Here is a 12,991-nt window from a genome sequence, read left to right as displayed (position 1 = left end):
CTATGGCGAATGTTGTGTCAGATAGTATGCATGGTCAAGTATAGATTCCATTGCGCATGATTGTTAAGGTTCCTTCATTCCAGCATGAAAGAAAAATTGGGTGTCACAGATCGGAAAGTAGTGATGGCAGCTTCTACTGTTCCCGGATGATGATGTTGTTGTAGGGAGAGGCAGGTTGGAGACGGGAAGTTGAGAAACTGTTATCTATAAGCGAACGCAGCGAACCGCGAAGGGGGCACACCCTAATTTAAGAGAATCATGTATGCATTCACTGCAGTCCGACTCTGAAATTCGGGGCCATTCATGGATATGATATCTTGCTCATCACGTGCGACTGTCTACAATTTTCAGGTCCAGAAGCTGAATCTGATAAAAAAATATCATGGTTGGGTAAGGCTTTCAAAGGACACCGAGGCGGGCTTGTATCACATGCTTTCGTGTTATACTAACATGATAGAGATTATTGACACACCTGCTTATTAAAGCAGAATTTCCGTCTCGCCCATGTCTATACGGTAGAGTGGACTACAGTAATGTGGCATAGTCGTTCTAAAGGCGAATAATGAAACATTTCAAATCTCCGCTTGAAAACGATCGCACCCACGAATCAGCCCAAGACCTCTTCGTCTGGCCATTCGCATCAATAAGACTAGGCCCAAGTTGTGAGTGAAACGTCCTTCAAATAAAACCGACAAACGTGGTCTACAACTTCTGGCCAAAAACATACGAGAAGATGACCCTAGGCTGTGAAACATTTATTAGTTAGCAGTTGCTCTAGACGGTTCGACGCAGTGACTCAGACAGAGCAAAAAGATGATGGCCGAGCCGTTGAACCAAACGAAAGGCGGCCATCACACCGTCGATTGGCCATATGAAATTCGGAAACCTTGCGGGACTGTTCAAAAGAGAGAGATTATTGCGAGAGGTACGCTGTACCCAGCACCGATGAATACGAAACAGCTACCGGTTTTAGATTATACCGTAGATGATCTGGAGTTTCTAGAGTTTTATCCATTGAATTGAGGTACTGATAGGTTCATGTCTTTGGCCAGGCCAACTTTCTCAGAGCCGTCGTACAAAATACTTTCAAGCATGATATCATTACCTCAAAGAAACACAGTCTTTGGGACCCTCCTTATACTTTATGCCAGCACCAGTGTAAATGCAAAAAATATCCAACGCCGCCCAGGTGCTTCATTTAACTCGAAGGATCTCAGTAAATACCCTGAGTACGATACTGGAAGGTGTCATAACTATGCTGATATTAGCAGTGTGCTTAGCAGGATGAATGAGACTTTGAATCTCACAGTCGTGTATAATAGCTTCCTAAAGACTTCCCAATCAAGTCGGTCTCTACAAATTGCTCGGCTTCATCCGCACTGAGCTGGAGTTGAAAGCGTTGCCTCAAACTGTTCGTAGCTTGTTGTACACCATAGGAGTAGCAAGGCATTTTAGATTCTACACCCATCATGCTGACTAGATCGATGATATGGTCGGCAGAGCGCCGAAGGGCTGAATGTAAGGATTAGCGAGGAAGAACCTGAGTGAAGCACATGGAACTTTACCTTGAAATGCTTGTTTACATAGCTTTTTGTAATCCTCAAATCCAGGAGCCCCAACTCCCCCAAGAACATCAACATAGTCCTGTGTGAGTTTGAATGGCGCAGCTTCAAACCCAACTGATCCTGGAGAGTTGGAGAGCATAAATCCAAAATCGATATGGATAATGTGGCCTTCGTTGTCAACAAGTACATTTCCGTTGTGACGATCCTTGAGTTGTAGAATATACGAAATGATACTATAAGCAGCCAGTGATCGCTTAAATGCGTCTTCGGCTGCTTTATAGGCATCGGTATCAGGAGCACCAAAAGTCTTGACAAAATGATCCTTCAAAGTTGCTATACGCCTTCGAGGATTGTCACCACTCTCAATGGTGGCCAGTGTTAGGCTTCGCTTGAGAGAGTGTAGAGATACTCCGTTTGTAATGGTCTCAATAAGGCCCGAGGATTCGCCCGTGACCAAAATTCTCATCCGTTTTACCCATACTGGGGTTTTTGCGTCTTCCCATATTTTGTCACAAACTTGAATCAGTTGACATGCGAAAGCTTCTTGTCTCAAATCATCGCCCGTTTTCACAATCACACTGAGAACGTCCCAGTTTTTCATCCAACCAAAAGGCGAAGACTTTCTGATCCTTTCCTTCTTCACGCTCCAGGCCTCACCAAAGGTAGCGGCGCTAGGATCGTCTCTGTCACCCTTCCGCTGGACACCACCAGTCTTCTGATCATTTTCCATTCGCGCGGCTCCGGCGCCACTGTTCAAACCAGGCTCAGAGACATTCTCTTCTTCGATGTCTTCAGCGGTGACATTTGCAGCAGCAACATTGGCATTTGCCATAATCATATCGAAAGTAGGTGCGGGTGATCTAGGGCTGTCTTCGACTTCAAAGCTTTGTTCTTCCAAACTCTGCATGCTAGCAATAATCTTGGCTCGAATTGCTGCAACCTCACCCTTCGGCCTTTTCCCACTCGTTGAATCAAGTTGGGCTAGCATTTGCGAGGCCGTTCGCATGTGTGTGGCCAACGCGGAGAAGTCCGGCTGATCTGATGCACCAGATCGACCGTAGCCGGGGAGGGTCATTTTGCGCGAGCCTGGACTCGCTGAGCGAGATATTGATGCACCAGAATCCCTGGGTGTTGCAACTGTGGAAGTTGTGGAAAGAGTAGTGGCACCACTAGAGAGCCGCGGAGGAATGGGCGTAACGGGCTGTGTCGGAGGGGTGTTTTCATCAATTAGGGTAGCTTCATCGAACGTCTTGATCAATGGAGAACTTCCTAGATCCCCGGTCACAGGTTCAAATACGCTGTCCTGGGGTATATCGCTGCTTCTGTTCGTATGGGACGGATGAGCAGATTCTGATAGATCAAATATACGTTTGCGACCGGTTCCATGTTCTGACATTAGCTTAACTAATAATCTTCGATTGTCGATTGTCGATGGGTCAAAACTGAAATCATCGCGCAAAACCTCAACCATGAGGAGGTAGGGAACTTTCTCAGCACTGTTCAACACTGTGGCCTCGGCAGGATTTAAACGAACAATACGGTGATGCCGGCTTTTGCTTGGTATTCCGTCTATCAACGAAGCAGGGCAGATGACCGGTATGTCGACTTCAGCTGGCAAATCCCGGGCAATGAGAGCAAGCTCTGCACGTAAAGCGCTCAGACGAGCTGCTTTAGGCACGATTATCAAACGATTCGATATATCTTCAAGAGCTGTGAGGAATTGGGTTTCACACCGAAAGTAGTTTTGCCTCAGCAATTTAACCTTTTGCAAATCCGAAAGGGCAGAAGGGCTAAGGGCTCTGGCGACTTGCACGTGCTTCCGTGAGATATGATCTGGAATCCGCTGCGATATGCCAGCAGTAGCCGGGGTAGATGGCCTCGTAACAGTCATCCGTGGTGATCGCGAATCTGGCAATGGTAAAGACGAGGAACTGAGACGGGGGTCAAGGGGCTGTAGGTCTAGACGTGAAGGCCGAGGTCTAGGTTCAACATGGGGTGGCTTCGTAGAGTTCGACGACCTTGGTCTCTCCAATGAGCTTGCACGGGGTGGTTTAGAGCGAGCTCCATTGGTAGAGTTGGAAGCGGCACCTGCTATTCGACCCTCTTTGGCTCTCCTCGACCGTGTTGTGCTGGGCGTCGTCGTATGGCTACGTACAATCTTCTGTTGTGTTTGACTTCCGTCCGATATAACATCACCTGTCGACTGAGGTTTCCTCGCCTGGGATATTGCCAAAGGCCCAGCCCACTTTGGCAAAAAGGGAACCGCAATACTGGCCAGCACGAAGCTGGCCAAAACGGACACGGGAAGCACATTCTCCTTAATCTTCTCATGCCTTGTCGGCTCCGCTACTCCAAACACGATATGCTGCACTTTGTTGTATATCCTCCTGCATGTCTTGAAGGCTTCGGATTGTGGATTCTGAGATAGATCATGGAGGTATGTCTGGAAAAACCAGAAGGTCTGCGTTTGTTGTGATTAGCAAGCGAGCTGCTTGTATCTAGGTCAGGAGAGCAGTATATTACCAGCAGGGCAGCATTGACGGACTCTTCGCACAGATCCAAAATAAACTCCTCCAAGGCCATGGACTCATTATCCACACTTATGATGAGGTGGCATAGCTGGGGTAAAAAGAACTCGATTTCTTCGTAGCTAAATTGCCGGAGCTTCTGGCAGAGAACGTAATGAATGCCAACATTGTTCGCATAACGACTGCACGAGGACGATCAGTGACTATGCAACGAATTTACAAGAGATCGGCAGACACATACGAGAGGTATGCTACCGAAAGGAATGGATTCTGGTTGAACACATCGCTCTCGATGAAGCGCTTCAGAAGCTCCCAAGACATGAGGACGCCGGCGCAAAACTGTGTAGAGGGGTGTAAAGGTGAGGCGCAATGCCTCTAATAATCTTCGACATCAACAGAACGGAAGACAATCGGTTCGCATAGCTACGCAGGCCAGGTAATTCTTGGAGCAGTTCGGCGGAGGTGGTCACCAGCGCGAGACCAGGCGTGAGGTTTGATCGCCTTGAATACGGCGCATTTTTGCCGAACGCCCGTTGTTTAGCCCCTATCTTTGGTCCACTGAGGAAGACCTGACTTGAGCTTAAACTCAACGTCAGTCCAGAGCTCTAGATGTAGGTATGCTCGTGCATGGGTGTTTTCTTTTCCAGATATCTATCATTACTGGATTCGAGACAGTCAATCGCCGTAGCGTCATTTACATCTAATGATTCGAGGTGTTGCACAGTAGGTGAAACCTGCAGAACCCGAAGATTACTCGAGAAGCTTTCTAATCACATGCGAGACTTCTTTATATTGATATCAAATTGGTACTACAGGTTCGAGTCTGCTTCGTCGGGGTCAAAGAATGTTCCAATCTCCATCTGGGCTTGCTCCTTGGAAGCTACAGGTTGATCTTGGCCAGCCCATACTTCTTCCAAAGCCTTCTTGGCTTGTTGCACTTCATACTCATCCAAGAGATATCCGACAGAGAACAAGAGCGCAAGTGTCGTCTTCATCCAATGCCGAGTCCCCCTTCCTCCTGGTGCGAATCTGTAGCAATCATGCTTGTGCTTTCGTAGCACCGTGATAATACTCTCCACCGACAATTCCGTGGGTATTGAGAGGTCAATCCGCTTAACACTTCCTCGATCTGGTTGGTGGCTTACTTCTAACAAGAGAACATCGCCTGGTCCAACGATCGTGTCGAGTTGGATGGACTCAGCGTTGTTGATCGAGATATGCAAACTCCAATTGTTTCTTTTCTCAGGTGACGTGACGTTTCCCGCTTGACTGCTTATGGGACCTTTCCTCGACGGGTCGGCCGATATATAAATTGACAAGGCGGGAATGGGCGCGACACTGTCCTCCAGAGATTGTGGGTTATATTGTATCGGCATGTCTTGTAAAGACCAGTTTAAACGGTTGAGGTTGGCTTCGATGTTCGTTCAAGATAGGACAGTCAGCTGTGTCTTAGATGTTTTCAAACGATCTCTTGATTAGGTTGCTTTATAAGGTACCTATCTAGATACACCGCGGTAAGTATCCACAATCAGGGTCCATTGAGTCTCCTTCCGACTCGAGGAGGAGTTGCCTACGGCTCCAATCACTGAATCACTCAACGCGTGAGAAGGCGGTGACTCGTACCCCGCCAACAGACTCACGCGTGCGGCCAGAAACGATCTAGCGTGATCTTTTCCAACTGCCCCACCAGGGACCCGACCCGATCACCAAAATTTCCAGCTCTGACTTCTTTTCTTTCTTCCCTCCCCCTGGCAAAAGCCAGTAAGGGCACCACAAAGATCCAAGACGCCTCAAAGTGTACTCGCAGTCATGAAGTATATCATAGTATCTGGCGGTATGTTTTATGAAACCGGAAAATTGCCCCGCCTAGCAACATGTACTAACTGCGTCGCAGGTGTCATTTCTGGCATTGGCAAAGGGACCATTGGTACGCACCCGGCTTACAAGATTTTGAGCGACTCGACGAGCATGCAGAGCTGTTGATGCCCCTGTAATGTGCTAATCAATTCGACATAGCTTCTTCCGCTGGATTGCTGCTGAAGACGATTGGATTTAAGATAGGTCTCACAGCACGCTTGACAGAGAGCACAATAGCTGACCGCGATATACGTATCTTCGATAAAGATTGACCCTTATATGAATGTCGATGCTGGTACCATGGCTCCAACCGAGCACGGCGAGTGCTTTGTCCTAGACGATGGCGGAGAGGTTGACCTCGACCTGGGCAATTACGAGCGATATCTCAATATCACCCTTACGCGCGAAAGCAACATCACTACTGGGAAGATATACCAACACGTTATAGCAAAAGAACGTCGTGGAGACTATCTAGGGAAAACGGTCCAGGTGGTTCCACATTTGACAGACGCTGTTCAAGATTGGATTGAGCGAGTTGCACGTATTCCAGTTGATGATACGAAGGAGTGTCCCGACATCTGTATAATCGAATTGGGAGGTACAGTCGGTGACATTGAGAGTGCTCCCTTTATCGAGGCAATGCGACAGTTGAAGCGAAGGGCCGGGAAGGGAAATTTTGCCCAGATTCATGTTTCACTGGTACCTGTCATTGCCGGCGAACAAAAGACCAAACCAACCCAACAAGCTATCAGAGATGTTGGTAGAGCTGGTCTTGTGCCAGACTTGGTAAGTTTTACGAGATCGAGATATACGGTAGAAAGCCTTCTAACATCGCTAGATTGCGTGCAGATGCGACGTCCCCTTGGAAACGAGTACGATAGAGAAAATTGCCATGTTTTGTCAAGTTGAACCTGAGCAAGTCCTTGCCGTTCACAACGTACACACAACCTACCATGTACCCCTTCTTCTCGAAAAACAAGGGATATTAAAAACCCTTGGCAACATCTTGAATCTCGATGCAGTTACCAAATCTCAGAGTCTTGTCGAGCTCGGACAACGGACTTGGAAGGAATGGCGAAATCTTACCTCCCAGCAGGAACGTCTCTATGAGACTGTTACAATTGCTCTGGTTGGAAAATATGTCAATCTCCACGATAGCTACCTGAGCACTATCAAGGCTCTCGAACATAGTGCGATGCGATGCGGCCAAAAGCTCAACCTCCTCTGGATCGATGCGTCAGACCTGGAGGAGGAAACGAGAGAGAAACGGCCTGTCGATTTCCATAAGGCATGGCATTGTATCTGTACCGCGCAAGGTATTTTGGTGCCAGGTGGCTTCGGTGAAAGAGGCATTGAAGGCATGATTGCAGCGGCGAAATATGCAAGGGAAAACAAGCGTCCATATCTTGGTATCTGTTTGGGAATGCAGATTGCGGTCGTCGAATTCGCACGAAACATATGCGGTCTTCCACACGCAGCGTCCGAAGAAGTCAGAGCGAATGCTGTAGATAAAGTCGTGATCTACATGCCCGAGATTGATAAAGACAAGCTCGGAGGAACGATGCGCTTAGGCCTTCGGCCGACCATTTTCCAAGAAGGCTCCGAATGGTCTAGATTGCGCAAAATGTACGGCGAAAGTAGTCAAATCAACGAGCGACACAGACATCGGTACGAAGTGAACCCCGCTTACGTCGAGCGTCTCTCGGAGAAGGGATTTGAATTCATTGGAAAGGATGACAAAGGTGAGCGCATGGAGATCATTGAGCTCAAAGACCACCCTTGGTTTGTCGGTGTCCAATTCCATCCAGAATACCTTTCTCGAGTTCTCCAACCTAGCAAGCCATATCTTGGTTTTGTGGCTGCAGCTGCTGGCTGCTTGGAAAAGGTCACTGCGGACTGTTTGCGTGACTATGGCGTCCATGGTGTGGATGGCGTTACGAATGGATTGAACGGCGTTCGTATATAGGGCATGCCGTTCGTGGGTTATAATGGACGAGTTTTATGTTTAACTTGTTAGTGATCGGAAATGCTTCTGGAGCTGTATAAATGGTTAGGTAGATCAAGATCTTGTCTACGGACCTGAGTCTTTAACATCTGGGGGCGTTATATTAGAGGTGCATATTGGAGTACAAAATAAAAGACACTTTATGAATATTAGGGACGATGCTCACAACTTTTTTTGTGCTTTTGCGGGAAAGCTCTGGCAGTGAGTACGTACTAGGGAGCTGCACTCCCCTTTCCAGAAGGCCATGGGCCATCTAATGTCACGAGAACAAGTGTACATCAACTTGGAGGTTTACAATTAGTAAGACTTTGCCGTATAAAATATGATGTCGTCTGATATAATTCGCCTGAACAATAAATCATTTGACGTGATGTCCGGTGGCTCATGTGCCGCCCCTGGACTGCAGAATGTGGGGAAACAACCTAATAAACAAAGCAGACGAAGCAACTCAACTCATCCAGCTCCAAACATATACCAACACCGCAAGGCTTTGTAGGGAACTCGCACCCGCGGCTGTTCGCTCACCATTAGCACAATGCCACTGTGGCAGCTTCGCATGCCGTTATGAACAATGTCGCTCGTTCCCTATTCATCAAGGGATAGTCGCGAAATTGTACTGTAAGTCTGGCCTCGACCTTTCTTCGAAACCTCAGAGCTTTCTCTGTCCGCACATCTCCTCAGCCAGAGAGACACCATCACTACGAACCATCGGAATCATAGCTAACAGCTTCATAGTCGCCATAATGATGCAATTGTCATAAGAGATCCGCGCACGCAGCAGCTTGTCCTCCGAGGCGCAAGCCCTAGCCATTCCATCTCGGATTGCCCTACCTGCCATCGCCCCTTTCGATCCTCTTCTCCAGAGCGCCCATCTTCGCCTCTTCGATCGCCTCCGCTCGCATCTCCTTTCATTAGCCCAGAGTATTTTCGCATGCTACACGATGCCAATTCGAGAACAGACGAATCTAACCCGCCCTCAAGTCCGATCCGAAGACTTGTACAACCAGCCTTCTCTTCTCCAACAAACAGTACAGGTGGTTCGGTATCTGATGCAGAATTCGTTGCCAGTTCACCAATCCAACCTGTAGGGCATAGTATCAAACGAGATGCTTTCAGTCCAAATTACTTCAAGAGGTTCTTCATAGAGGAAAAGGAGTTGGGGCGCGGTGGTAAAGGGGTGGTTCTGCTAGTCAGACACGAGCTGGACGGAGTGTCGCTTGGCCAGTTCGCATGCAAGAGAGTTCCGGTTGGAGACGATCATGCATGGCTCGAGAGGGTGCTCGTCGAAGTACAGCTACTTCAAGGATTATCTCATCCCAATCTAGTCTCCTACCGTCACGTATGGCTAGAAGATGTCAAGCTAAACCGGTTCAGCCCGTCCGTTCCGTGTGCTTATATTCTTCAGCAATACTGTAATTCTGGGGACCTTCTTCAGTACACTGTTGGCCCTATGCCAAGTAGTAGCACCAAGGAACAATTGAAGGAGCAGATGCGTAGGAGATCTCGAGGACGCGGAGAACGCCCGAATCTGCAGAGCGCTTCTAGCCATCAACGGAAACTTGCTTTTGAAGAGATTTTCTCGTTTTTCAAAGACATTGCTTCCGGGCTGGCCCATCTGCATGCATCTAATTACATCCACCGCGACTTGAAACCAAGTAACTGCCTACTTCATCAGGATGGCAACGAGATGAAGTGCTTGATAAGCGACTTCGGCGAGGTTCAGTCGGAGAACGCAATCCGTAAGAATACTGGATCTACTGGAACGATATCATATTGTGCTCCAGAAGTACTCAAACGAGACGGAAATGGCAGATATGGTAACTTCACAACGAAATCCGACGTGTTTAGTCTTGGAATGATTTTGTACTTTATGTGTTTTGGCAGACTCCCCTACAAAAGCGCAGACAGTATTCAAGAAGAAAATGAGGATATTGACCTTCTCAGAGAAGAGATCAGTACTTGGTCAGGCTTTCAAGGGGAGAGAAGAGAACGCCCTGATTTACCAAATCAGCTTTACAGCTTTCTGAAAAGACTATTGGCTATCGATCCAGCTGATCGACCCAGTGCGAATGATATTCTGCATGCTCTTCAAACAGAGAAAGGTTTAGACAGTGCGCCCAGAAAACGGAATGGAAGTACCCAGGGCCTTGGTGGACGAATTCAGTCGATAGATTCGCCAATGGTACCAGGGACACCCGTTAACGGTATGTATGTGCCTTCTATTCAACACTCGAATTCTAACATATTATGTAGAGCCCACCAAACGAGCCTCATCCGGGGCATACATGGAAGATGCATCTCCCGACTCTCAACTTCCCTCTCGACCACCGAAATCGAAACTAAAAATTATGACACCACTCCTCATGCCTCCTCCATCTACACGGACATCAGAGCTGAAACACCAACTCTCACTGTACAAACATTATATTATTTCATGGGCTACTCTTAATATGCAGACGCTGCACCTGCTATTCAGACTTGCCATCTTCCTAGGCAAGCTCGCTTCGCTCACATACACTTGTTCACCAGCCACGCCAAAACAGCTGGTCTGGTGGCCTATGGTTGGCGTGGCTGCATTGGAACTGTCATTGGGCAATAAAGTCAGCTGGAGTTTAATTGGGGTTTTATTGTCTGTTCATACGATTATTCTTTTTGGCCTCTCTAGGTTTGGGCGGGGATACTGCGATCAGGTTTGGGAGAGGAGTTGGTGATGGAAAAATTAAAAGGCTATGAGAAAATGAAAATATGATTATTATGAATGGAGTGCCGTTGAATGTATAATTTTAGACGGGGTGAGTCTACTCATTTCGGACAGGAGAGATAGTTATATGCCCTACATTTCTTACTACTTGTTCGATAGGCTAGAGTCAGTCAAAACGCATTAGTGTTATTAAATATATGTTTACGACATGTATTTGCGCGGAAGGTGCAAATGACCACCAGTGCGTTGCAAGTATAACAGTATCAAAAAAGTCTCTCCAAAACTCTGTCCTTGAGACGCTTGTTCGGCCTTGTGAAAAGAGGCAGACTAGCATCTTCACTCAAACAAGGCGACTAAAGATAGCTTTCTAGTAAAATCATATCGTTATGCTACCGTAGAGGTATCCCGTCCGGCTTGCAATACACCGGTGTATAGTAGTCGACGGTTCGCAGCTGAACCCGAGTAAGCTTGATTCAGATGAGGCAACTGAGTAGGATGAAATGAACAGATTTAACGCTACTCAAAGGACCCATGAGTAGTTTGAATGGTTGACTTAATCTTCCAATTTTTTAACTGAACACACACTACTGTTTTTTAAAACTATGAAAACATGCTAGACGAATCAACTCATGTTTGCCGTCTCTCTTCGCTCTCGTGATCTCCGAAAAATCTCAAAGACAAAGACAAGATGTGGAAAAATGGGGCCCACAAGTCAATGTAATAGCAAGAAACGTAGAATGGTTTCTCTTACCTGAGGTCTCTTCTGGCAATCTGCTCTTAACATGGCGACAGCTACGTTTCTATCAGGTATTTTGTGTTCGTTCCGAGTATGAGACTCAAGTCAATTAAGCGTACTATGCAAAGAAGAATAGAATAAGTTATAGCGATCCAACTTCATCGCTATCTCGCCGAACACCATTGAAAACGTTGGGCTAACTTCTATAATATCAGCCAAGTTCTACCTGAGCAGTGTCAGTGTTTAGGATAGGAAAGCAGACAGTTAGAAGAAGAATCCCAACATTCGAATGTCTAGACTTACTGATTGTATTTCATTAATTTAAATCTCGCAATTCAGACAAACCCTTGCGTAAAAGATAAAATCTAATACTGCAGCTTTGAACTGGTGCTTAGTATTGACATCTTTAGGCATTTACGAGGCTCTGCTCCAGGCAAGAAGAAAAGGAAGAAGCAGATGTTCCATCTTCCACCTCTCAGCGTCACAACTTCATCGCCATTTCCTGCATCCAAATTACGTGTGATTTCATACAGTTCAGAGAAAATTCTCTAAGAGAGTCTACTTGCCTTCGGTTCAGTGAAATTAGATGTTAACAATATGTAGCGGATAAGCAACGGCACTTTGGAATGTTGGTTAAAAGCTGATGCAATGCTTAATATTCCACTGTAAAGCAGTTTTCGGGTGATAAAGTCGACGAAGTTGAGAGCGATTCAAATGATGTACGTTAATAATAATTTGGTACTGTTCAGCATTGAAGTTTCAACTTTCAGAACTGTCCGTGGATAGCGGAAGCTGCTCCATCCCCTCGGAAATCCTACGAGAAAAAAGTCGAGAGGAAACAAATTCCGGACCTCTGTCTGTCCATCCTCACTACATTAACTTCCACTCCTCAGACGTATCCCGTAAAACCCCTACACGCATAAGCGGGTTACATAATGGTCTGATATATGCTGTCATTTTCCCTTGCAATGCAGTACCAACTCATGGAAAAGATCGAAAAGTGAATGACGATGAAAACTTATACTGACTAACTGAACGAGCGCCGAGACACAGCATAAAAGTCAGCCTGAGAGCAGAAAACCCGCAGTGAGAAGCCGTGTACGGCAAAAGCTAGGCGACCAACAGATTCATGTATATTCCTGTTGCTGGCAGAACCACTCCATGTTGAGTGAGGACACCGGCCGCATAGGAATACAAGCCAGGCTCCCACGTTGTCATCTTACGACCATGGACTGATCTCATAGCCGTGTACCATTGGTGGTTTCAAACCGCAAAAGCATTTTATGTGCTTCGGCGTTGGGTGGTGGTACAGCGTGATCGACGATCTGGTTAGGCATGAATTTTCTGAATGATAAAGAACGTGTTACGACAAGCACTACCCTCGGCAAGGAAAATTTACTGGACGAATGTCCCTTTCGTGCTTTTCTCTTTGGCAAAAGCATAATTCCGCAGAGGTGGTGTCACATCCTGCAAAGGAGATGTCCACGTTATTTGAGAACATGAGTGATATTGCAGCAACACGTTTTTTTGTGCTTCATGCAGTTTTCGCAGTCGTGTTCCGACCACAACACAGACTCTAAATTCAAGCAACGTGCTCAT

At 46.8% G+C, this 12,991-nt stretch overlaps 4 protein-coding genes across 4 annotated transcripts; 2 read left to right on the top strand and 2 right to left on the bottom strand.

Annotated features, from left to right (window-relative positions):
- Positions 1 to 1,213: 1,213 nt before the first annotated feature.
- GLAREA_01759 (Protein kinase-like (PK-like)) lies at positions 1,214 to 4,414 on the bottom strand (the record flags this gene model as incomplete). Its single annotated transcript, XM_008088975.1, has 5 exons — positions 1,214 to 1,253; positions 1,308 to 1,512; positions 1,566 to 4,026; positions 4,089 to 4,275; positions 4,335 to 4,414. The coding sequence occupies 5 exons, from the start codon at positions 4,412 to 4,414 to the stop codon at positions 1,214 to 1,216; spliced, it is 2,973 nt and encodes a 990-aa protein (XP_008087166.1).
- A 488-nt stretch (positions 4,415 to 4,902) lies between these two features.
- On the bottom strand, positions 4,903 to 5,469 carry GLAREA_01758 (uncharacterized protein; the record flags this gene model as incomplete). Its single annotated transcript, XM_008088974.1, has 1 exon — positions 4,903 to 5,469. One exon carries the CDS (start codon positions 5,467 to 5,469, stop codon positions 4,903 to 4,905), a length of 567 nt encoding a protein of 188 aa, XP_008087165.1.
- Positions 5,470 to 6,250: 781 nt separating this feature from the next.
- On the top strand, positions 6,251 to 7,916 carry GLAREA_01757 (P-loop containing nucleoside triphosphate hydrolase; the record flags this gene model as incomplete). Its single annotated transcript, XM_008088973.1, has 2 exons — positions 6,251 to 6,736; positions 6,789 to 7,916. The coding sequence occupies 2 exons, from the start codon at positions 6,251 to 6,253 to the stop codon at positions 7,914 to 7,916; spliced, it is 1,614 nt and encodes a 537-aa protein (XP_008087164.1).
- A 610-nt stretch (positions 7,917 to 8,526) lies between these two features.
- GLAREA_01756 (Protein kinase-like (PK-like)) lies at positions 8,527 to 10,666 on the top strand (the record flags this gene model as incomplete). Its single annotated transcript, XM_008088972.1, has 3 exons — positions 8,527 to 8,573; positions 8,691 to 10,159; positions 10,209 to 10,666. 3 exons carry the CDS (start codon positions 8,527 to 8,529, stop codon positions 10,664 to 10,666), a joined length of 1,974 nt encoding a protein of 657 aa, XP_008087163.1.
- Between the last annotated feature and the right edge of the window lie 2,325 nt (positions 10,667 to 12,991).

This window comes from Glarea lozoyensis, assembly GCF_000409485.1.
Source record: "Glarea lozoyensis ATCC 20868 chromosome Unknown GLAREA7, whole genome shotgun sequence".
NCBI classification, from domain to species: Eukaryota; Fungi; Ascomycota; class Leotiomycetes; order Helotiales; family Helotiaceae; genus Glarea; species Glarea lozoyensis.
This window is presented reverse-complemented; position numbering and strand designations above follow the sequence as displayed.